General features: G+C 37.3%; 1 protein-coding gene across 2 annotated transcripts in view; it reads right to left on the bottom strand.

Annotated features, from left to right (window-relative positions):
* LOC139941649 (E3 SUMO-protein ligase PIAS2-like) overlaps positions 1-27,017 on the bottom strand; it is a 35,684-nt gene that overhangs the window by 7,431 nt on the left and 1,236 nt on the right. For both annotated transcript variants that reach the window (XM_071938238.1, XM_071938239.1), the window contains exons 2-10: positions 26,402-26,855; positions 21,585-21,693; positions 19,634-19,724; positions 8,614-8,748; positions 7,448-7,553; positions 6,303-6,537; positions 5,513-5,634; positions 4,598-4,859; positions 554-714 (exon numbers count right to left, since the gene is read on the bottom strand). In XM_071938238.1, coding sequence (XP_071794339.1) covers positions 554-714; positions 4,598-4,859; positions 5,513-5,634; positions 6,303-6,537; positions 7,448-7,553; positions 8,614-8,748; positions 19,634-19,724; positions 21,585-21,693; positions 26,402-26,855 — 1,675 coding nt within the window. The remainder of the gene's footprint in view (positions 1-553; positions 715-4,597; positions 4,860-5,512; positions 5,635-6,302; positions 6,538-7,447; positions 7,554-8,613; positions 8,749-19,633; positions 19,725-21,584; positions 21,694-26,401; positions 26,856-27,017) is intronic.

Genomic DNA, 27,017 nt, shown 5'->3' with positions numbered 1-27,017 from the left:
GTTGGCTTTCAAGCCATTATACACTTTCGGTAAACAGTATTGTCCAAGTCCCACACTTCGTGTATCACAACTTATATAGAAAATAACAAACCTGTGAGAATTTAGGCTCAATCGGTCATCGGAGTCGGGAGAAAATAACGGGAAAACCCACTCTTGTTTCCGCGCGTTTCGCCGTGTAATGACATGTGTTTAAAATAAATCCGTAATTCTCGCTATCAAGAATTGGTATTGTTTTAATGTTTTCTCAAAAAGTAAAGCATTTCATGGAACAATATTTCAAGAGAGGTCTTTTACCATAACCTTCTGTAAACCCTGTAAATTATTTGTAAATCTGTGAACTTTTTTTTTTTTTTCTGTACCGAAAGTGTATAATGGCTTTAAAAAGAACAGTTCGATCAGTTTAAAAAAGAAATGGTGGTTAACGACTCAACGCTTCCATCAGTTGATCAGCACCAACAATACTCAAAAGAGATTTACACATAGTGTTACGGCAAACCTCTCTTAGTTATACTTCCACCATGCCAAGTTTCTTAAAAGTCATATTTGGACTTACCAGGGTAATCTGATTGTGGTATCGGCAGGTACGGTGAATTGTAATCACCACCAAAGAGAGGCATTTGGGAATGCGTGGTCTGACCCAGATCCATGGAGGGTAAGAGGCTTGAGTGGTGTGATGTCGGCAGTGGGGGCTGTAAGCTGTAGTCTATGGGGTACCTGGTTGTAACAAAGAGAAGAGACCAAAGCCAGTTAGCACTCCAGTTATAATAAATAATAAGACCCTTTAAAGGCAGTGGACACTATTGGTAACTACTCAAAATAATTATTAGCATAAAACCTTAGTTGGTAACGAGTAATATGGAGACGTTGGTACTATGAAACATTGTGAGAAACGGCTCCCTCTGAAGTGATGTAGTTTTCGAGTAGGAAGTAATTTTCCACGAATTTGATTTTGAGACCTCAGATTTAGAATTTGAGGTCTCGAAATCAAGCATCTGAAAGCACACAACTTCGTGTTTTTTCTTTCATTATTATCTCGCAACTTTGAAGACCAATTGAGCTCAAATTTTCACAGGTTTGTTAGTTTATACACACCAAGTCAGAACACTGGTCTTTGACAATTACCAATAGTGTCCAGTGTCTTTAAGATTTATAAAGTGCACATTATATTAAAACTTAATTCCCTATGCACAAACAAAAGAGATGCTTAACAATCTACAAAAAGTAGGACAGTTCTTTTCAGAACCCGAATTCCAAAAATCTACTCCGCGGTTGTAGAATATGAAGCGCAACAGTTCACTTAATAACAAAATCTACCTGACAAGTAGGTACACAAATGGTGTTACCTCAAACAATTTTTATATTATATTAATCTACAACAGATAAAGAGGGAAAATACAACCACAAAATGCACATCAATACATCAAAACAAAAAATGTTACTCTACTGTGTATAAAAAAAATAATAATAATAAAAAAAAATTAAAAAAACACATGTAAAATCATCTGTAAAATCACATCTCAAACAAAGACAAGATAAACTTAACTAACAATTTGTTTTGTTTCATAACTCAGGAACAATTAGAACCATATTCATTCACCCCAAAAAAATCAGTCTAACCTTGGTGGTTTAGTCAATATAATTTGCATAACAATAAGCCTAAATCCAATAGCACTGTGTGTAATAGTCCAACCACTACAATTATCCAAGGTGAGTCTTCTATTCCTAAGCCTTGCTCTAAAGGACATCCGAGTTACATGAACTGGCCATAATAAAAGATAGCCTTGTTTAGTTTGATTGTTAAAACAAGCAAGGTTGTAGTAGCACTTAAAGACTAACAAATTACCGGTACATAAAAACTGCACTATAAGTTTTCATAGCAACAACTACTACATCCTGGCCCAATAACATGGCACTGCTTACCGTAAGCAAAGTATCGGCGTTTACGGAAGCAGGGAATTCCGCGCTAACGTCAAGCATATTTCATGGGTTGGTGGCAGGGAATTTTTCATTATGCGCACACGTACTCCATGATACTAAGAATTCTTCGCTTATTCAGCTAGCACAGTAAGCGGAGAATAGTGGTCATAAGCGCAGAGCCATGAAATTGGGACCTAATGCAATGAAGGGGACAAGCCCAGTACATATGTACATCATGTACATATCCAAGAAAGTAACGGATGAATGAATTCAGTAACAAAGGGTGGACTGTAGTAGGAAATCTATTCCTGGTAGTGGGACAGAACTCCATGGTCCCTATTAAGTGCACGAGATGGTTTCGCCCCAACTTAGCAATCCTACCAACTATAGTTGGGAATGGTCCCAGCTTGAGTGTTCCAAGTTGGGGCTTCCCAACTGTGTTGTAGAGTTCTATGGAAAATACCAACTGCAGTTGGGCTGTCCCAACTGTAACACACCAGTTGGGGCTGGTCCCAAGTTGGGACCCGAACTACAGTTGGGACGATTTTCAAGTTGGGACGGTACATCAGTCCATGAAATGACCAGAGGTTGAATGCTACAGTGTGTATCACTATTGTGTGATTAGCAACGGTTCAGTGGCTTTAGTTCTGTACATGTACTTCACAAGCAATTGGTCCTCAATTATACTGGTGGGTCTGTGTAGCTTGCTTGCAAAATTCTGGCTTAGGAAGTGAGAGGTGCTGAGTTCAAATCCCCAGCAAGACATCAAGTGAAAAAAAGAAAAAAAATTTCCCCCACAAATTAAAACTAATTAATATTTAACCAAATGAAATGGATAATAGTAATTAATAATTAACCTAATAGAATGGAACTAATTGATTTAAATAAAAATCAGATGATCTTGAATTCTTAAACTACATGTACCTGTTTAACTACCTACATACTTATCATGTTTTATACACAATCATGAACAATTAGATTCTGTTTTATTTTTTATTTTTTCTTGGGGGGCAGGGGAGTAGCTTAATTCCCACGTATTTTTTTGTGTTATTATTTTTTTTAAATAATTAACAAATTTTTGAATTAGCCCTTTCATGCACTGTTGACCATCGTTTACTTAGTATTTCCTAACACCCCCCCCCCCCACACACACACACACATAAGGTCGCAATAGCACCTTCAAGAGTCATATTTCACTTCTTTTTTTTTATGTTCGACTGTGGGATTTGTACTTTTTGTGTCACAACTTTTTTTTTTAGGGATATCTGGATGCTAAGGTTAAAAAAATACTCAGAAACCAACCATTGTCTTGACATCATTTTAAAACTTTACTGATAATACAACCTTTTCAGTATTTTGTGTTTCAACTTCAAGAAAACCTTTCAAATAAACATTTTTATAAAGCAAGGAAAGTTACTTTGAAAACTCTGTTTTTCCTTTAACATTCAATCCTGGATAAACCAGATTCTTCATACCGTGTTTAAAATAACAGATATTCTGACCAATTTCAATTTTTGTTTGCGAACATCCAATTAAATAAAATACCTCGCACGATTGGTTGCGTTGTTTCAAACAAATTCAACACTATTTTGAATAGTTTTGTGACATTTTTAAAAACTGTGGCTATCTGTTTTTGTTTTCCATTTATGGCCCTCAATAATTCTCCGACCTTGGTTGGCAAAAATTCAGGCTGTAATGTTTCAAAAGAAAAGTCTATAAGTGCAACCTAGGGTATAATCTGCCACATAAGTAATATAGAAAAACTATTTTAAAAAACTTTTGCAAACTGCTTAGCAACTAAAGGACCGTTGATATAAATCCAAAAAGCATTAATGGCCTAACCCATGTTATCACTAGCAGAGTGTTCCTTGAAGGCTAAATGACAAACAACACAACACAACACACATGAAGAGGTAAACAAGCAATCCTAAACAACTTACACTTTGCTGTAAACAAAACTAATCTTTATGTAAACAACAAAACAAATATAGGAAACTACAAGTGGCAAAATAACACTAATAAACATTATCAAAATGTTTAATTTTGGAGTAAAACATAAAGAGCAACTAATTTGATACTGAGGTTAAGACAGTAGCTTATCTTCATCAGCACACAGCACATATCATTTTTTTTCTTCAGTTTTTGAACTGTTTGTAATAAATATATTGATAAACACTCTGACAAAAAAAAAGGTTAAATATATTTCGTTACACATCAACCAGCACAAATGGCAACAACAAAAAGAATAGGAAATGAAGAAGAAATGTTCAGTTTTGGACTTGGGAGGAAATCCTCAATTGGGACTACCCACATAAAAAACAACACAATTTCATCTGCTTAAGCAAGAAATATTGCTCAACAATTTTCTGCTAAGCAGAAATGAGCAAGATAACAGTCTCAGCTAACCAGATTCCGGAAATCATTATGATTAATCGGACCTCAATAGTTAAAGGTGAACAGAGGGTTGTTATAACCCCTTGATCTATTATTAGCCAATCTAGCCGACTGAATCGCAGATCGAGCCGGTCTATCCATTGTCGGGGACGCGCACAGCGAGTCCAGGATTGAACTCTTACGGTTATAATCGTAGTCCCTCAGTAACGCCGCGGTCGGGGTGTCAATTTGGCGCGGTTGTGGGGAGGACAGCAGCGGAGAAGGGTGATTCAATGGGGATACCAACCGTTTATTCGTCATCGTGAGCGGCGGCGGTGATTTCGGCGACGGTGAGATGACGTTAGGCTCAGGGTCATCTTCGTCGTCCTCGGTGACCCGCATTGTTGTGGCGCGGTGTTGGGGTCTCGGGACGGGTTGATCGTCCTCCTCGTCCTCGTCCGTGTCGCTGCTGACTTCTTCTTCCGTCTCGTCGCCTTCGTCCTCTGAGCTGGAGACGGTCAGGTCAATGCACTCCACGTTGGACTTCTTGTTCGATGACAAGTCCTCACCTGTGTTAGTGGACAATTTAAATGAAATACTGAAGTTAATCATTTTGTAAGAATCATAAAAGGAAGTTCTTGAAGGTACACTGTATACAAAATATCTTTCGGTTGAGTCCCAGCAACACGCTTCACCATACTGTTGCCGCCTTCCGTACACCATCGAGCCAAACCCAAGCCCAAGACCATTTAATCTCCAGGGCAGTACTTACGCAGCATCCAGCAATATGGTCCAGCTTTCTCCTGAAGACAATCAGGGCCCAATTTCATAGAGCTGCTGAGCACAAAAATTTGCTTAGCAGGAAATTTCTTACAACAGGATTACCAACGAAATTTCCACATGATTTTCAGGATTAGCAAACAACAGCTGAATACCAGTAAAAAGCAGTATGCAACACACAGAAATTTTGTTGGTAATCCTGTTTTTATCAAGGAATCTCATGCTAAGCAATTTTTTGTGCTTAGCATCTCTATAAAATGGGGCCCAGATCATACAGATAGAAATGTTGAGATGTCAACAACTGTATCTTTTCAGAACCAACACTACTCCAAAGAGATTTACACATGATGCTACCACAAACTTTACCTAAATTATAGGTCTCGCTATTGTGTCAAGACGAGTCACTAATATCAAACTATGTTTTTTTAAGTGTCTGACATACCACTGATGTTCATGACAGAGCTGTATCTCCGTTTCTTCTCAGAAAGTGGCTGCCAGGAGCCATCTTCAAGGAACTGGATTTCAAGACTTGGCGTATGATGCCCCAAGATCTCCATGAATAGGCTGGAAAGAAAATGAAAAAGTAATCATCCACAGGGTTCAAAATATAAAGAAACATACACAAGACCACAGGGCTCAATAGTTTTACTGGACCAGGGGTGGATTTCACACAGGTAGTCCTAACTTAGGACTAGTCCTAGGCAGGCAATGCTAAGAGATAGGACTGGTCCTAAGTTAGGACCAGTAACTCGTCCTAACTTAGGACTGGTCCTATCTCTTAGCATTGCCTAGGACTAGTCCTAAATTAGGACTACCTTTGTCTAATCCACCCCAGACATTTTTGTACGTGACCAGAATCAAAAGGAGAAAAAAACTTCAAATATTTGTGTGAGAAATTACCTCTTTCTCAAAAACTACGGTATTTCAGAGAGAGTCGTTTCTCACGATGTTCTATACTATCAACAGCAGGGGGCACATTAAACTGCTCATTACCAAGTAAGTTTTTATGCTAACATACATTTTGAGTAACTACCAAGTGTGTCACGGGTTCGATTAAACAAAGATAGTCCTAACTTAGGATTAGTCCTAGGAGTTATTAAAAACTTAATGCTAGTCCTAAGTTAGGAAGAGTAACTCAACTTAACTTGAGATAAGACTAGTCTAAACTCTCAGTGAAATCCGCCCCAGTGCCTTTAAAGGCTTTTAGATTTGAAAGACTTATTCTTACGAACCCGTCAATGATGAGAGAATCAAACGGTGCTTTCCTGTCGCACACAGGACAGATCCACGTTGGTTTCTTCTCGTTCATCTTAAGGTACAGCACGGCGTCGAAACACTGCAGGTGGTTGCAGGATATTGGGCGACACGGCGTGCTCATGCGCATCTTGCCCAGGGGGCACATTAAACTGACTCGAAGGCTCATGGTTGCGATCTCACTCTCTGGATCGTGGGCGAGCTTCTCTTTAACTGATGGGGCAAGGCACAAAGAAAGTAACTACATAAGGAAGTCTAGTGTATACGGAAAGACTGTGAGCAATGCATGCTTGGAAATTCATCTTTGAGAGGGCAAGGCCATTTTCATTTTGCAAAGGGCACTTCCATTAGAAAATCTTAAAGTGTATGGGAAACTGGGGCAGCAAGGCCAAGACCAGGGCAACAGAGACCGTGGCCTCTGGGGCCTCCATGAAATTCCAGGCCAAGTCCCATAAGAAATGCATCACCTGTTTTGTTTTTGACCAGGATGTAATAAGGTGGTGAACAAAAATCTATGACCGCATAGCTTTTAAAAATGAGTGCAGCAAAGTACATTTCTCATTATCTAAATTAGATTCAGTTTGTTTAAAGCCATTAGACCCTTTCGGTAAACAGTATTGTCCAAGTCCCACACTTCGTGTATCACAACTTATATATAAAATAACAATCCTGTGGAAATTTAGGCTCAATCGGACATCGGAGTCGGGAGAAAATAACGGGAAAACCCACTCCTGTTTTCGCGCGTTTCACCGTGTCATGACATGTGTTTATAACAAATCCGTAATTCTCGTTAACGAGAATTTATATTGTTTTACCGTTTTCTCAAAAAGTAAAGCATTTCATGGACTAATATTTCAAGAGAAGTCTTTCACCATTACCTTCTGTAAACCCTGTAAATTATTTGTAAATCTGTGAATTTTTTTTTTTTTTTTCTGTACCGAAAGGGTCCAATGGCTTTAACAAGGTTTCCATTATAATCATAGTTTAAAGGACTTCAGGCATGATATTTGTTCCTTTTAAAAAAAGTAAAAACATTTTATCGAGTATTAATAACAAATTTTTTCAGATTTATCCATTGGATACAAAAACGAAAAGTAGGAAGAATATCATGCTAGGGACTTACTGAGTGCTCTGGAGTGGTCTGCATTCCGGACTCCGTTATTCTTTAATCTCTGGTAAAGAATCTCTGCTGAAAGTTGACTGACTAAGTAGACTGCAACACAGTAGGACTGCAAAATTTTAAAAGGAAAAACATAGAAAGAAGAAAAAAAAATGCTTAAATTAATTTAATAAAGATACCAGCAGGTATAATTAAGTGTCTATGTTTTCGATAAATAAATAAATAAATAACAGTTTCTGTAAGCAATACAAGTTATGGTTTATTTTTATTTGACACACAGAATATGAAAATGAGAACTCAGACCTGACTCTGTTCAAGAATGAACTGTTTCTCTGGACATTTTGTACCAGGCCTGAAATTTCTTTCTTGGAAGGGAAAGGCTACTTTTATTTTGCAAAGGGCACTTTGGCAAATCGTATAGTCTTTGAGAAACTTTTGATGGGGCACCAATGCCAATACATGGGGCAACAGGAGGCCATGATGACCTCTATGTCAATCCATGCTTGATTGTGTCTGCAAGTACATGTATGAACATACTTGCCCTTTTTACACTGTATCTCTTATCCCCATGGAATACAGCCTTTGGGAGACCCAGGGTTTTTTCCACACATTCACACTGTCCCAGCTTAGGTACCTAGTCCACGGGGTTCTGTATGCATGTTTTAAGACTAGCCCAGGGGTTGATTTCACAAAGAGTGAGGACTAGTCCTAGGACTAGGAGATATACAAATTGCATGGATTGTCCTAAGTTAGGACGAGTAACTGGTCCTAACTCAAGATAAGACTAGTCCTAATTCTTTGTGAAATCCACCGCAGGGCTTTTATCTCATGCTCCCTAACTTACTCTACATCAGGGGTGGCTGTAGACCTTTATCACGGTGTGGCCATCTTGAGTTTACTCCATTCCAACTCATTGTAACCAAACTGATGCTGGACAAAATAATAGTCTGGTGCCATGTTTGCACATTGAATATATTAGCAATTCATTACTGTTATTGGAAACAGGGAACATGACCAAGATGGTGACAGCGTGATAAAGGTCTAGTCCCAGATCTAGGGTATGCTCATTTGCTGGGGTAGATCAGGGGTAAAGCAATCCTAGTGTAAAAGTGGGTTGCCTTTATTCCCGGGGGTGCATGTGAAAAGGGCTATAACGGAGAACAACTTACCCGGCCAATCTCTGGGATCCACTGCACGTCTACTTGGTTGGGTGAGGTAGGAGTTAATCGACTAAGCGGGGTTATATTAACCGGTCTACTCGGCCGCCTAGGTTCAGTCCCTGCTTTGGTTTGTGGCAGGAACGGCTGTTTAAATTAAACAAAGTTAAACAATGAGTTTAAACGTATTTTTAATCAGATCTGGTGATGTGACAATAACTTCCTATAAATGGCTTTTAAAGTTTATCTCTCCTTTGCATTCTCTTAATGTCTTTTTTACATTTACTTCCCTATACTCAACGACTATTCACTTCGATGAACTATTTCAAAGGTCCAGTGCCAATTTTATCCTGATTAAACTGCTCTGAATGACTTAACTTTTCCTTAGGTTGTAGTGTGAAAGCAATCTCCTGGTCAATTTTAATCCGTGTAGAAGACTCTCTACATCGGTCGCCAATTACACGGATCAAAGGTACATGTAGGTAGTGTGAGAAGGGGCTAAATGATGTATTTCATGTGCAGTATGTAACTGTATCATGAGATCCACAACCACCATCATACAACCGGGCCCAATTTCATACAGCTGCTTTAAGCAAAAAAATTGGCTTAAGAACGAAAATAGCTCGCTTATTTTTCACATGTTATTGGCCAAAATTTCATGCCATATACATTGCTTGTGACTGGTATTTGCTGTTGATTATTTAGCATAACAATTGAGTGGAGTCTTGGCCGGTAATCTGATTGTACTAAGCAAGGATTTGTTTTGCTTAAGCGAAATTGTGTGCTTAAGCAGCTATAAAATTGGGCCCAGGTTTGTACTAAGCCTGGGCGACTAGTGAAGTTGACTACTCGACAACAAGCAGGTAGTCAAGACTATTTTTGTTGTATAAGTAATCCTGGCGGCATAATTAACTGAGAAGTTGACAAACGGTAGTCGCGACTTGACTAAGCAATTAATAATGACGACTAGTCGCACTAGTCACTCAGGCTTCAGTTTGTACCATGAGAACCCAAACCACCATGCTACATTAACACCCTACACTTGAAGACACTCAAGTGTGTAGGGTTATTGTGTAACGCACTGTTTAACCTTCATGGTAAAGGAAATAAATTTGTATACTGAGACCTACACTTGTAAAGATCGCTGACCCTTGACATAAGCTCTGCATAACAAGGTCAATGGAATTATGGTCTCCCAAAGAGGTTTTCCTCTTCGAAACCAAATTGCCATGACCTGCCACATTTAATTTGTTAAAAATGTGTGGGACTTCAAAATGAAACATTAACAGGTACCCAATTGGAAACCCAACTGGTGTACCAAATATTCAGTACGCTTAGTACATAGTTAAAAATGAAATAGTATACAGGTAACCAATTGAAAACCCAACTGATGTACAAAATATTCAGTGTGGATAAGTTCAAAATGAAATAATATACAGGTACCTCATTGAAAATCCAACTAATGTAAAAAAACAAAATATTCAGTATGCGTAGTACATGTATACTATCACACCATTCGCTAATGACAAGCATTACGATAGCCGAGTCAAATCGCACTCAAGCGTCCCAAGTGGGAATTTCCCTCAGCGATTTCGGATACAGGTATATGATTTGTACAGAAGATTTATAGGATTGATTGGACAGTCCAACCATTCCTACCTCCACGGTCCAACTTGGGATTTCCCACTGAGTGGAGCAGGAGCAAGACTCGGCCCCTGCTCTGGCCAAAGGCAATGTGGGCCCTACCCCATACACGAACATGCCATGATAAAACATGTGTATACATACATACATACATACATACATACATACAGTATGCGTGTGTTAACTGGAGTCCATCCAAAGGATCTTCAGTTCCTAATGTACTGTAGAACACAGTTAGAAAATGTACACTAACATTAAGCTGTGAACACACAGTATGTAAAAATCCACCCGTTTCTTCTTCTGATAATCTCCCCCCCCCCCCCACCCCTCCCCCCTCAAAAAAAAAAAAAAAATCTTCTGATTTGTACGCATGTGATGTCCGTATGAACAATGTAGGTATACGTATACAGTGTACACGTACATGTACATTTGTAAAATATTGTACATGTCCGTCCACAAGGAATGGCACACAAACTGTTATACGCTGCACAATGTCCACTTCACCAAACACTGTCCACTTCACCATCAACTGTATCACATACACCGTATGAATGCAGTACTAATGCCATACTAATGCCGTTCTGCAGAACTGGGTCACAATGTCATTCACTCAGCAGGCCTTAGTGCCATGAGAGTAGGCTGTCCGGCCATCAAACTGTACCTTTTACTTGCCCCCTGCAAGTTTAAGTAGCCCAATTTTAACCATATATACATTTTTTGTTAAACAAGTATCTTTTTTGTGTGATAAAATACTGAATAGCGATCACAACTAGTTTATTGGCTATCAGAGGAATACGTTCATACAGTAACAAAATAAATTAGCACATTTTTAAAGCATTATTCACATCAGAAAAGGAAGGGAAAAAACCAGGTAGGTTGCAGAGTATTTAGTAGCCCGCCCACAAGGCAAGTTGAGAGGTGGTGTTCACTAGCCCGTAGCCTTACTACATGTACTACACAACGAACACCCGTCTAATGTTAAGGGTAAAGCCCTAATTGCATCTCACACAGGCTAAACAACACTAACAATTAAATTAAATGTAAAATTAAAATAAACCCTCTTCCGCTACCTAAAAATATCTAAGTATTTTGCATAAAAAATGCAATGGTTGAGAATTTACGATCCTCCTCAGCCACCCACAAAACAGTCCAGTCCGAACCCAGGACTAAAATGTTGTCTTTCCCTCGGGGACTGATATTTGACACGGTTGGTTGGTCACATCATAGGCTAGCTAGCCCGGGGACCCAACCTGGCTAACTTTACATGCAAGATGTACTTAAGCCACAAAAAAAAAACATGTTCAGCATCCGGCCTTTTTGAAAAAAAGGTTATTTTTTTTACATTTTTTACATTATATTTTTACATCAAATTTATATTTTTGTTTTCATCTGAGATCGTAAAAAAAGGAATATGTTGTTTTTTTTTTTAATTCAAATCGTTGCTTGTGTTTTTCAAAGAAAGGAATAGTAATAAAAAAGGATGTGGCCTCTTAAAGGAAGCGGGCAAGGACGCTAAACATGTTGTTTTTTTTTTTGCCTCAGCTCATACTGGGATTCCAACATTGTACTGGAGATAGTCCTAACTCAAAACATGTACATGTAGTGTACACCTAGCTTCAGAATTACTTAATGTCCCAGCACCTTTTAGAAAAAAAACATTGGCTCAATGCCAAAATGAATAACATTAACTGTTTATCCAAACGTTGTTTGTGCACAAAATTCTCTCAATGCAGTTTACAAAGGTTGAGAAATTTATGATAACTAATACCACTGGGATCGCAAAATAAAATGTTATGGGTTTTTTATGTACATTTTATGTACATTTTTTTAGAAGTTTGAAAACATAAAATAGCGTACATAAGCCAACTCATCCTAGAAAATTACACAAATTTCAGATATTTGAGACTCAGCCTTCATCATGCCAGAATATGATTTCATGACAACACACTACTTACAGTGCCCAGTCGCTCTAATAACAAAGACCTTACATACCTGTCGAGTTGTCACCCTAATGAGCCATTTAGTTTAATGAGATGGACCAAGGAGATCCTACATGTAAATTGATGAATCCTCTCTAAGTGTTTTTACTCGGTGTGTTTTCATGAGGAAAAACAATCAAAAACCAATTGATAATATTGCAGGCTTGATACTTCACGTAGGCAATAAAGGCAATAACCTCCATGCCCCCTGATCATTGCCTTGGTGCCCTTAAAATGATGTACATGTACAGTAGAAATTTGCAATTTCCTCATAGAGTGCCCTTTACTAAGGTGAAGATGCTTTGGTGACCTTTCCCTTTCAAAAATGAAGCATGCAGGCCTGTACTGTCACTTGCAACTCAGTTATAACATGTGGATCCATAGAGACATCTATTTTTGCATAACATGCATCCATGGAACAATTTGCATCTTGCAATCAGTGACATTTGGCACAACAATCAGGGAGGTATTATTACAACTACATTCGACATAATAGGGAAAAGTTTCAACAATCATGGAGAAATATATTCAAATTTTGTTCACCAGACCATGAAAAGTATGCTTAACTCTCAGGGTTTCGTTCGCAGCTCTGCTAGTATAATACTGGTTGTTCTATCAGGGTCAATTATAACGCAAGCACTACCTGACTCCACCCCCCCCCCCTATTGATTTTGTTTCTCAAATCGGAAGCCGACTCTAAAAAAAACAAAAAACTGAATGATGGCAAATTTGCTCGCTCCTCCCAATTTTCTGATGCCTTCACACACTGCAAAATAGTGACACAGTGAGTATATTTCTCGACAAGGTAAAATTTTCAGATACATTGTACAAAGTGAGACCTACATGTACATGTAGTAGATATTGAGAAACCTCGAGAAAGAGTACTTTGGCTAGAAAGGAAGGGGCTGGAGGAGAGGGGGTGGAGGAGAGTGGGTGGAGGAAAGAGGGTGGAGAATAGTGGAGAATAGAGTGTGACTTAGATATTGAGAAACCTTGAGATACAGTAACTTGGCTAGAAGCGAAGGGGCTGGAGAAGAAGGGTTGGAGGAGCGTGGGTGGAGGAAAGGGGGTGTAGAATAGTGGAGTGTCGAGTGTGACTTAGATATTGAGACGTATTGAGTTAAAGTAAGTTTGCTAGAAGGGAAGGGCCTGGAGGAGAGGGGGTGCAGGAGAGTGGGTGGAAAATAGTGGGGTGCAAATGAAAGACTCAAGGAAACACAACCACATGTAAATTTCTACGGATCAATCATTCCAGCTACTTAAAGGTATTGTAATACCTTTAAAGTGTTTAAAAGTGTTTAAAACCCTTTTGGTGTTCTCACTTGTATCCCAACATATGCATTTAAAATAAAAAAATCTGTGAACATTTGGACTCAATTGTTCAATTTGCAAGAGAGAGCAAAAGAAAAAACACCCTTGTTGCACAAATACAACGTGTGCCTTTGGATGCCTAATAGAAGGCTGTACAGGCCTGAAGTCTTTTAATATTTGAGTGAGGAATTACCTCTTTCTCAAGAAACTATGTTACTTCCCGTTTGTCATCCTGTTTTACAATATCAACAGCTCTCCGTTGCTCAATACCAGGTAAGTTTTTATGCTAACAATTATTTTGAATAATAACTAATACAGTCCAGTGCTTTAAACAATGGATGATCACTTCCTTCAGGCAACCCAGTTTTGCATAAAATTAACATCCTCAGTGTTCACTGTGGGAACAAACTAACAAGTTTGGTAAAAAGCCTTCATCCTAAAGCACTTTTGCCAACTACAAACTGATTTATTGTATTTATAAGCCAGAGAGGAAAATGGAATGAACATCCGTAGGGGAGCCTTGTGTATGGATTATATCTGACTAGCGCTACTGCCTGTGCCTAATGGCAACTGAAAAGTCCCTTAAATCCACAGTCAAAACACACCAGCTTTAAAGACACCGGACACTATTGGTAATTGTCAATGACCAGTCTTCTCACTTGCTGTATCTCAACATGCATAAAATAAAAAAACTTGACAAACAAGCTCAATTGGTCATTAAAGTTGCAATATTATTATGAAAGAAAAAACACCCTTGTCACACGAAGTTGTGTGCTTTCAGATGCTTGATTTCGAGACCTCAAAATTTAATTTTGAGGTCTCGAAATCAGATTTGTTGAAAATTCTCAAAAACTTTGTTACTTCATAGGGAGCCGTTTCTCACAATGTGTCATTCTATCAACAGCTACCAATTACTCGTTACCAAGTAAGGTTAATGTTAATAATTATTTTGAGTAATTACCAATAGTGTCCACTGCCTTTAAAGGCAAAGTTTACCTTTGGTTTTTGGACCTGTTTGGTTGTTGTAACCCTATATTAAAATATGTAAAATCATGGATGTACAAAACTAAACCTGCGAAAATTTAATTTCAAAAGTTGGAAGCAATTTTGAGATATCATTACAAATCTGGAGTGGTAGATGTCCATGCAGGAAGAATAATCTGCAATAGGAATACACAATCTGAAAAACCATTTCATTTCTTAGATTGAAATGTTTTGAATCCCTCTCTCTAAAACCATATTCCTTTAACTTGAAGGGAATTGTTTATCGAAATGCTATTATTAGCAGCCTCAGTGCTTTTTACCAAGTAAATTGTAATATGGTCATTAATTTGAATTAAGGTTATGCCCTCCCTTTAAAGAGGAACTCAAAGTCACTGATGTCTTTTGTGAAAACCTTCAGATTAGAGGCTGATTTCCGTTGTATGAAATTTGGTCTTTTCCCTGGATATACCTGTAGACCATTATCACTGAATCACTCTTTAAAAAAGAATGTTTTTATCAGAAAAAGTTGAAGGGTCAAGAACACAGATAGTCTAGTGATATTGACTGATCATGGCCTTCTACCTTTACACACCATGTGTGTAGCTTACACACTGGTAAGCGGACGCATTGCCTTGCATTCATCAGGCCTCAAATATTACAGTTTATTATGTGGGAATTTTTTTCAATTAATCAAAAACGAAAGAGTACAGCGTAATAATCAATTTGCAATCACCAACCTGGCATTTATGAAAATAACATCCTTTCGCTCAACCTGACACCCTGTGCCATATGAGCACCGGCCAAATGCCACCCGAAGACCACTTAAATTTCTATGGTCCTGCCAGCTAGTTCAGTGTTAAAACGCACCCCAATCCAATATTCAATATAAACTGGTGAAAATGCTGATACAGTGGTCCACTGGCCAAATGCCAGTTAAAAAATACCCCAAGACAACTCCAAATGCTATGGTCTTGCCACTACGTGTACAAAGTTCAGTGTTAAAACACGCCCCTCATTGAAACATGAAATATACACCAGCAAAAAACCCGACAAACCAGTAAAATGAAAAGCTAACTGGTCCCCATGTAGTTACTGATGATGGGTTTTCCCAACTAGGCTGAAATGTTCTAACAAATACCAACAATTCTAGGAATTGGGTCAATAAGTCTGCATTTTTTGGGATAGGGAAACTCCCCAGAAACGAAATTAACATTGACAGGAAAGGCTCTTAGCATTATCCTTCACATAATGAGCTATACAAAAATATATGAAAAATAATATAAAAAAATAAGTTTAGAGCATCTCCGGCCACTTCCTTTTATAGGACGCCTCCTTTTTTCTTTCTTTATATTTAAACTAACAAAAAAACAGATAAATATTAATAATCACAAAAAAGGGGGGAGGGGGGCCTGGAAAAAATGGTTGATCATCCCTCATCTTGTGATGTGTTCACAACATCAGTCCTACATTTTCTATTGTGACAAAAATTATAAACTCCTGTACCAACACACTACATTAACTTGTTTGTAAAATATGTCCTTAACATTGATGTTTCTGAAGTAAAATGCTTTTTGTTTGATCAATCATTTTGTGATCGCTTGACTGCAAATTTCCTAAAGCTTTTAGTATTATATACTTCAACAAATGTCAAGTAAAAATTGTGTGACCTCTGTACTGCAGGGGTAAAATTTTAGGGGAAAATCCACAGGCCTGCTGGGCTTGTACCATGAACATGTGCAAATGTGTAGCACAAAATTTTTACTGGACCACAGAAGTTAATACAAGAACGGATTCAAAAATGAGAAGAACGCTATCTACACAGTTTAACATTTTAGATGAGTTCTTTTTAACAAGCACTTAATAGCAAATATTTATTTCATTTGGCTTTTGGGTACTTTAATACTCAGCAGAGTAGAAATGTAACGATCAGTTTCAATTACAAATGCAGCGAGTTCTTGTTATTCAAAAACACAAGTTGTAAGTTGTACTGGCCCCTGATGCTAAAATCACTGGCCTTGGGCATGTGGTCCAGTGTAATGACTTAATAATGACATGTATAATCACCAACGATCAATATCGTTGATCGGCATTGAGGCTATTTATCTTCATTATTTACACGTAGGTTGGTTTCCATCTTAAAGACAGTGGACACTATTGGTAATTGTCAAAGACCAGTCTTCTCACTTGGTGTATCTCAACATATACGTAAAATAAAAAACCTGTGAAATTTTGAGCTCAATCGGTGGTTGAAGTTGCGAGATAATAATGAAAGAAAAAACACCCTTGTCACACGAAGTTGTGTGCTTTTAGATGGTTGATTTTGAGACCTCAAATTCTAAACATGAGGTCTCGAAATCAAATTCGTGGAAAAATACTTCTTTCTCGAAAACTATGTCACTTCAGAGGGAGCCGTTTCTCACAATGTTTTAAACCATCAACCCCTCCCCATTACTCATTACCAAGTAAAGTTTTATGCTAATAATTATTTTGAGTAATTACCAATAGTGTCCACTGCCTTTAAGTAATGCAATTCTCCTGCATATCGTGACGCAGTTAAAAATTTATAAATAGAACGCTAACAGCCAGACTGACTATATATATAAATACTCCATTGTACGAAAAGAGTGAATTTCTCCGTATATAATGATGTCCCCTGTAAGCAGACCAAGGCTGTACATGTTTGTGTAAATGTATACAGTAGTTAGAATGTGGGGCTAAAATATTGATGCAATTTTTACTCTAAGGCAAAGAATAGGCCTATAGTTTTTTTTTGTTAACCGTTTGATTGTATTAATCGATATACCAATGTACATAATCAAACTCATATGTGAAACTTTCATTTCAAAAGTTGGTCCCGTTTTGGGTAAATATCTCTGAAAATCCAAAGCGGTTATGTCCTCGCAGGAAGAATAATCTGTAATTTGATTCTCAATTTCAAATTATGATGAACTGCTATATCTTTATACAAACCAAATTACTTGGAAGTGGAATGTTTCTTAAAATGCCTTACTAGTACACTCTTAAAACCAATGTACACTTTCGGTAAACAGTATTGTCCAAGTCCCACACTTCGTGTATCACAACTTATATATAAAACAACAAACCTGTGAAAATTTAGGCTCAATCGGTCATCGGAGTCGGGAGAAAATAACGGGAAAACCCACTCTTGTTTCCGCGCGTTTCGCCGTGTCATGACATGTGTTTAAAATAAATCCGTAATTCTCGCTAACGAGAATTTATATTGTTTTAACCGTTTTCTCAAAAAGTAAAGCATTTCATGGACTAATATTTCCTGAGAAGTCTTTCACCATTACCTTCTGTAAACCCTGTAAATTATTTGTAAATCTGTGAACTTTGTTTTTTTTCCCTGTACATAAAGGGTCCAATGGCGTTAAAAACTGCTGTAGGCGTCTAAACCAAACGATTTTATTGCCATTCATTTTTAAAAAGTGATCACCAAAAGTATGCACCTTCCCTTTAAATGTCTTACAATCTGTCTTCTTCAGTAATTTATTTTTATGTAATTTGAGGCATTGCATGGTGAGGTATCAATATATATTTGGTTTGCGGCAACACCATGTGTGTATCTACTTGCCAGGTAGAGTTTGTTCTAAGAGAACTGTCTTTCTTTATTCTACTACCGCGGAGTAGATTTATCTGATGTTCGGGGGACTTCTCAGTTCTAAAAAGAACTGTCCTGCTTTTTAACTACTACCCGGGTGGAAGGTATAGAAATTGGCTGCTACTACTCTTTAGCTTATAGGATCGTAATTAACTGTACTACCGCGGAGTCAGTTCTTGAATTGGTCTCAACGTTACTTTTACTTTACATTTTTACATGTAAATTCATAAATAAATGAAGACATTATGAGGACAGGTACATGTATCATTGATTCTACATGCTTAGAAAGACGTTGTAATGTAGCGTATCAGATTACCGTGCAAGTCTGAAAGGTTAACATTTAGTTGTGCTATAGGGAACATGTAGGGAACAGTCAAGAATGGTGCTGTACATACCAGGCATGCAACTGCCCGTTGACAAAAAAGAGGAAAATTTTCATAGGCACAACTCAAGTGCGGAGCGAGGTAGCCGAAACGCCACGGGACATGATACCCACAATGGTACCCTAGAGAATGTTGAGGTTTATTATGCTCTTAGGTGCATCTTTAACATGTACTAGGCTTATTTTACATGATTGTAGTTGTACACTGTTAATGCCAGGCATATATTAGGCTAAACAAAATAAAAAAAGGTTTTGTTTTGGGGTTTTTTTTTTCACGTTTAAAAAACAAAACAAAAACGCGGAAACGCGGAAGAGTTGCATGCCTGACATACATGTGTATGTGACATGGTACTTTGCCTGGAGACCTATCCACATAAACTCATTTCCTTGTTTACATCCGAACCTCCATTACAAGAGCATAAAGGGAGAACAAAACAAACAACTAACTGGGAAACAAACAAGAGTACACAAAATAGGTACCCCACCCACATCTATATTCAATATTTTGCAGCAACATTAAACCAACCATGGAACCGTACCATTTCTATAGAGCTAGGTATTGAGTTACCAAATATGTAATAGCGTGACATTAATGTCGATTTTTTATTCAAGGTTTCTCCATTGCACATGTAGCTACTCACATTGCCTTTATACACATTGTAAGCTTTATGCAAGAGGTGATAAATATTTGACAAGTCGCGGCTCAAATAGTCGCGATTTGACACTAATCACGGCTAACTTTAAATTCCCTCGATGCATTGTGGTATGTTTGCAGCAGGCGCAATATAGTTAAAATAAACACTGAAATGACTGAAGGATTGCGTCACGGATGTCTGATTGTGTTTTGTAAGGAAACTATGTTGTGAATAGTCGTGAGCAACACAATTGGTTTACCAAACAGGTAGTTGAGACTTTTTTTGTAGTAGTCGCGACTAATTTTGTAGTAGAGACGTAGCGGCACGATTAACCGAGTAATTGAAAAACGGTAGTCAAGACTAAACTAAGTAATCAATAGTCGCGACTTTGACACTAGTCACCTGGGCTTAAACAGTATGCTAGGAAAGCTATTCATTCACAAAAGATTCAATGCAAATTGGTCTCAATACTCACTGGCAGAGGACAGAGTTTTCCGTTGACTTTTACACACACACTGGAAGGGAATTTATCATCCTGGTCACAGCTTGTTTCTGCAAGACAAAACCTAAAAGGAAAACACAAACCATAAGATATACATGTAGCCATAGATAAACAAGCAGGTTAAAGGGAAGGTATCCCTTGCCTTTTTTGTACCTTCCATGCGACAGTTCAACAGTTATCAAAATCATATTAACCCAAAAGGAAAACCGTTAGCAGGACAGACCTGTATGCATATGCTTGGTGATCACTCTTACAAACTTACTTGGGTAGACGTACAGCAGCTTTCGATAGTATACAGCATTTAACTTACCAGTGAAAATTTCATTTCCAAATGTGGAAAGGTTTGTGAGATATCGCCGGAAATCCGGAGCGGTTATGTCCACGCAGGGAGAATTATCCGTAACTTGGAATACACAATCTGAGAAATGTACCTCATCTGACATAAATGTTTCTCAGATTAAAATTTTGGGGATAAAAACTGATATATTTGTTCATATAACCACATTATTTGTAAGTGAAACGATTCTCAAAATGCATTAGTCTATCGAAAGTGGCTGTAATTCCAACTAAACAAGTTTTATTGTAATTAATTTTTAGGAGTGATTACCAAACAAACACATTGCACCTTCCCTTTAAAATGCAATTTTTATGTAGCTCTGATCGTCAAGGTTACCATTGACTTGGAAAAACATATTCTTGTTTCTAAATGTACACTGCCGTCAAGATGATTGCTCAGCAACCTTCTCTGATTTAAGCAAACAATGAGAGGGGCACCACCAGTCACAACAATGTAAACTAAATGTAATTTAAAAGTAATAGTTTGTCTGTGCCTAGCGAGTTCTTGTGCTTACAGGCTTTATGAAATTGAGACCAGGTTCTTGAAAATAAATTACATTGTGTTCTCCAGTATCTTGTCCTCCCACACACTACATGTACACCCACAGCCTACCGCAAAACAGTCTGTATGATATAAAACACACTACCTTCTTCCAATACACGATGGCCCAATAACATGTTATTACTGTATAGACCAAATTGTACATAAATGTACAGAACTGCATAACAGGAAGACGAAATGCTTGAAATCGCCCAGTACATACTTTAAATTAATCATAAAGGGAAGGTACACTATTTGTAATTGTCAAAGACCAGTCAACTCACTTGGTGCATCTCAACAGAATATGCATAAAATAACAAGCCTGTGAAAATGTTATCTACATTGGTCATCGAAGTTGCGGAAAAAAATGATGAATTTGCGTGCTTTCAGAGAGGAATAAAAGACTTCTGGCTTGAAGTCTTTTATTATTTTAGTGCGAAATTACCTCTTTCTCAAAATCTATGCTACTTCAGAGGGAGCCGTTTCTCAAAATGTTTTATACTACTATGTATCAACAGCTCTCCAATGCTCATTACCAAGTCAGTTTTTAAGTTAATATTTGTTTTGAGTAATTACCAAACATGTACCTTCCCTTTAAAGGCAATGGACACTATTGGTAGTTATCAAACACTAGTCTTCACAGTTGGTGTATCTTAACATATATGTATAAAATAACAAACCTGTGAAAATTTGAGCTCAATCCGCATCGAACTTGCGAGATAATAATGAAAGAACACCCTTGTCACACGAAGTTGTGTGCTTTCAGATGCTTGATTTCGAGACCTCAAAATCTAATTCTGAGGTCTCAAAATCAAATTCGTGGAAAATTACTTCTTTCTCGAAAACTATGTCACTTCAGAGGGAGCCGTTTCTCACAATGTTTTTTTACTATCAACCTCTCCCCCTCACTCGTTACCAAGTACTAATAATTATTTTGAGTAATTACCAATAGTGTCTACTGCCTTTAACAGTCTGTCCATCACTTCCATTCACTTCGGAAACTCACAAATCATAGTCAATTAAGGAAGAGACGTGTTTATAGTTTACCTTAATTGCACTTGTGCTCTTTGCTCTATTATCTGTTGCGTCTGTGCGGGGGTGAAGTGGAAAAACACCGTTCTGTGTACCTCTCGGAATTTGTTTCCAACTGGCGGCACTGAAAAGAATAAAAAACTCAAATGGTTAAGCTGTTGTTCCAGTAACTAGAAAATATTTAACCAAGTTATAATAATATTAATAATAATAGTAACAATAATAGTTACAATAACGGCAACTTTTAATGTGCTGGTATCTGTCCTTAGCGGCGCTCATGGAACTGCTCTAAAAAATTTTAAAAAAAAAACAAGCAATGAAGGTAGCATTGTTCATAAATGCCTAATTTATGTAGGTTAGGTTTAAACTGTTTCACCACATTGTTGTTTTGATTGCGTTAAATTCTACCAAACATAAACAAAAACAAAACTTAGTTTGAATCATATAGAATCTACATAGTAATACACACCTAAAAATACACTTTTCATAGAAGCAGAAAGGTTTCCCCTTTTTTGATGAACCTGTACTTAGATATTGCTAGTGCCATAGCACAGCATAAATTATATATCAAACCCTCATAGTCTGAAACATTTTCCAGCAAGTTGCACAACCATTTTGAAACCATTCAGCTGCACAGAAGATACAGTGGCACAAATGCACACAAAACTACATGTACATCTCGCATCCAGTACAATTGCGTATACTACCGTATCATATTGCAGGCCCCAATCTATTATTAAAAGCTACGATAGTAGATGCATATATGCATACATGTACGATACTGAATAGACACACAGTAAAAGGGTTTCTAATGTAGAAAAACTTCATTTATGAGTACATTTTTAAATTAGTACCTGCAGAATTCACAATTTAATAATGGTTTTTAATGCCTGGTCTATCGTGTTTACACAAATTAGTAAATGACATTGCATTATTAAAGGCAGTGGACACTATTGGTAATAGTCAAAGACTTGCCTTCACAGTTGGTGTATCTCAACATGCATAAAATAACAAACATGTGAAAATTTGAGCTCAATCGTTCATCGAACTTGCGAGATAATAATGAAAGAAAAAAAACACCCTTTTCACACAAAGTTGTGTGTGTTTAGATGGTTGATTTCGAGACCTCAAGTTCTAAATCTGAGGTCTCGAAATCAAATTCATGGAAAATTATACCATCAACCTCTCCCCATTACTCGTCACCAAGAAAGGTTTTATGCTAATAATTATTTTGAGTATAGTACCAATAGTGTCCACTACCTTTAATAACCACATCTTGTGTTTTGCTGTTCGTTTTTGAATGGACAAGTACACCAAGGAAATTGAGAAGAAAAACAAAAACAGTTAACTGAATGTGTTAATTGTGCCAGGAAGTTTTCTGGTCTTGCAAAAACAACTCTGGTAGACATTTTGAGGAAACAAAAAACTGAAGTCTTGTGGAGATTTACTCACAATTTAAAGGGAAGGTAAATACACGTTTGGTAAATACTCAAAACAAATATTAACTTAAAAACTGACTTGGTAACGAGCATTGGGGAGCTGTTGGTAGTATAAAACATTGTGGGAAACGACTCCCTCTGAAGTAACGTAGTTTTTGAGAAAGAGGTAATTTCTCACTAAAATAATAAAAGACTTCTAGCTAGAAGTCTTTTATTCCTATCTGAAAGCACACAAATTCGTCCAACAAGGGTGTTTTTTCTTTGATCATTTTCTCGCAACTCCGATGACCAATTGAGCTCAAATTTTCACAGGCTTGTTATTTTATGCTTTTGATGGGATACACTAAGTGAGGACACTGGTCTTTGACAATTACCAAAGGTGTACCTTACCTTTAAGCCCTGAAAAAAAGAAAGCAAACCCCTCCCATTATCACTAAAACAATAAACTTGAACCTTTGACCTACATAGAAACTAACTCATATCCATACACACATTCTTAAGACCTTCTTATTTACCAACCGAGGTGCTATTTTCACAAGTAGATGCCATAGTCACCCATAACCTCTATATACATTATTAAGTTACTCTCACCACAAAGTAATCTGACATGTACAGATGCGTGAGATATGATGTAGGATGTACATTGTACACGGTGTGCAAAAGAATTCTCAAACACAGTCAGGAATAGTTGACATTTAATGTTTGATTCATTTTGCCATTTCATGCTACATGAACATGAAGCATCTCCATTAAAAAAACAACAATCATAATCAAGGGCTCGAAATAAACGCTAGACTGCAGGCCCGACCCGAGGCCAGTGTTATTTAGCATCAGCTAGTTTACATAATACGTACCACATACACTACCATCATCACCTTCACTTCGGAATTAAAATGATAAAACAAATCACCTAAATGAACAGACTGAACACAATGAAATGATAGCTAAGTACATACATTATCTTCACCCAATAAATGGGTACCTTCGAGGGAAGATGTTGATATTGTGTTTGAAAAAGCCCATGAAGCGTACAGCAGCCCCGGGCTGTATACTCCCCTGGGAGCTGAGACAGATTTAATATGGAATGTTTATGGGGCCAGGCACTAAAGTTTTTAACGCACTGATACATTGTAATGATAATATTTGTAATTAGAATAACTATGTAAACAAGTACACAAGTATGGTAAATGAACAATGAACACGTGTGTAATACTTGTAGTACTTGTATAGACTGCCGAGTACTGTACGCTGGTTGACTAAGCTTCACGACAAAATAAATTAAAGCAGAAAATAAAACATGTCGTTTGTAAAAAACATTGGAGGAGATGAATGCATTATTTCCCTTGTGAACAAGACCTTTGGATGAAAATTAGATCTTGATGAAGTATCAGATACCAAACAGAATGATGTAACAAAAGTGTAATGTATTGACATTGTTTCTCAACAAAACTGAGAACTTTACTTTGGGTTGAACAAAGAAAACTTGGCTAGAGAGGGAATTGAACCTATGACCACCTCTGGATAAACATAATTGGTGCTCTACCAATTGAGCTATATCTAAGAAAACTGGGTGTGAAAGTTTGATCATTTTCTGTCATTCATACTACTGTACGTAAGTCATTATAAGATATTAATTTTGGTTTTAATAATAAAAAAATAATAATAAATCTTATAAAGCGCTGGTGTCTAGAAAACTATTCACTGCGCTAAAATATGACAAAGGGAAAAATTAATGGTAAAATTACTTTTACCCATACACCGATGTGTGTTAGCACTGTATACTCAGTATTTTCCCGAGTCCTGTGAAAAAATATCACAGGCATGTTACTCGGGTGGGATTCGAACCCACGACCCTTGCAATTCTAAAGCAGTGTCTTACCACCTAGACTACCAAGGTTGCCCGGTAGCTAGAGGCAGTTCGAATCCTATGTTTTGGGAACGATATAATAGGATGTTAAATTATGCATGAACAAAACCACTGTACACACAGCTACCTAGCGAGTAGCTTTATGTTATGTATATATACCGACTTTGTCATCCATGTACACTTTTAACATTTTCGTCTCTTATGGCTGAGACAAAAGTCAAAGGTTATTGATTTTTATCTTAAAATTTTAAAGGAAACTTGCCTTTTTCCTATCCTTACTGGCCAGGATTAAGTTTTAGAATTTCCGGAAAATATTTATTTTTTCATCGTCATAATGAAACCGCGTCTTAACCAAGCAGACAACAAACTTTCTCCTACATGTGAATTTTTGTTCAAGAAATACTTGGTTAGTAAGATGAACCCAAGTATAAGGCCAAGTAAAAAAAGAAACATGTTTAGCCTCCGGGTTTCTCAAAAAAAAGGAAGGAGGAGGGGCTTTTTATTTTTTATTTCAAGATGGCCGCCATTCTTTTTAAAATGTCAAATTATATACAATGTTTTTTTCTATTGATCAAACACAAAATACATAAATGAAATATTTTGGTCAAGACATTCAGACAAGACATCAGATTGTTTTTTTTTAGCTGAGATCGTTTAAAACATCCCTTTAAAAAAAAAAAAAAAAATCATTTAAAAAAAAAATTTTTTTTAATTAAATGTGCATAAATATATATTAAAAAAAAATTTAAAAAGGAGGCGGCCTGTAAAAAGGAAGCAGGCGGAGACGCTAAACATGTTTTATTTTTGACTTGGCCTAATGCAATACTAAGGACAAGTCAGGGCTTAAATTTGGGGAACGTATCAAGAAGGCCACAGGACTTGAACATGTAGCTCAAATGTTTAACTGGACCAGATTGGTTTTTTTAAGACCACAATCAAAAACGAGTTTTAAAAACAAGCAGTAAGAGCATTTTTTCTGCTACAAATGTATGTGTAAGTTTACTTCCACACTCATTATAATTGACAGATATTAATCAAACTCATATAATGACAACATTTTCACAAAGATATGAGGACATGTAGCCTATTTTTCAATTGAAAAACAAAAGGCAAATGGACTAGGTTACAGTCATAGTTTAGTGGCCCGACACTAAAGTCACTGGCCTCGTGCCTGCGGTCCAGTGTTAATTTTGAGCCATGTAAGGGTTGGGACCATACATGTTGTAGTAGGCTAAACTATGAGAACATACATTGTATAGCGCCCTCTACTTTTCCTATTACAAGTGTTCTAAATTAAAACACCTCGTATGAGGGTCGTTGTTTACCATAGCCATATTGGATAACTTTTCGTATGGCGCCCCCACTTTATCACTAATTTTTATAAAAAGGGATTCTCATTGAGGTAAATTCGATACTATATTATTTCATATCGAATGATTTTGTAGGACTCTTTTCATTTGTGTGTTCCAAATATATCACACATCATAAATAATAATGTCATTGAATAATTGATCTTTTCAACTTACTCAATCCTGTAGGTTTGACAAGCTCCCCTAGTACATCGTAAAATGGCAACAATTTCAACTTCACGTCGGGATGAAACGGCTGGGGCTGACACGATCCCCCTAAGAGTTCATGTGCGACATTCTGATGAATATTCATAGTCCCTGGGTAGGATGGAAGTGGAGGGTTACTTGATGAACTACTGTGGTGACTGGTCCCTGTGGTACTATTACTACATGTACTACCCGACCCGGACCCTTCTGACATGCCCGGCATGAATTGGGGTGGGTTGATCAGTCTTCTGGGGAACCTCCTGCGATATAACTCTCGGATTTTGATCTGGACGGAGGTGCTGCAGCCACTCTTAAGTAGAGTCAAGCCACGGGTTTGTAGTTCGTGCTTGCGACCGCTCTTATTTCTTCCCGCATAGCCAAGGAGCACTTGGAGTTCTGAAACCCTAAAACTCATCACCATATGCTGCAACGGAAAGGAAATACTTTGATTAGCAATCAAACAATTCTTGAACTTTGTCACCAGTCTCATTTTTAAAGGAATGCGATAAACAATAATCGAGTAAAAGTTTTTTAAATTTAATAAACAGTGTGTAGAAACATTTTCTTTGTTGGTTTTCTGACTATA

Source organism: Asterias amurensis, chromosome 9 (assembly GCF_032118995.1).
Source record: "Asterias amurensis chromosome 9, ASM3211899v1".
Lineage (NCBI taxonomy): Eukaryota > Metazoa > Echinodermata > Asteroidea > Forcipulatida > Asteriidae > Asterias > Asterias amurensis.
The sequence above is the reverse complement of the archived record's forward strand: the minus strand, read 5'-3'. Positions and strand labels throughout refer to the sequence as shown.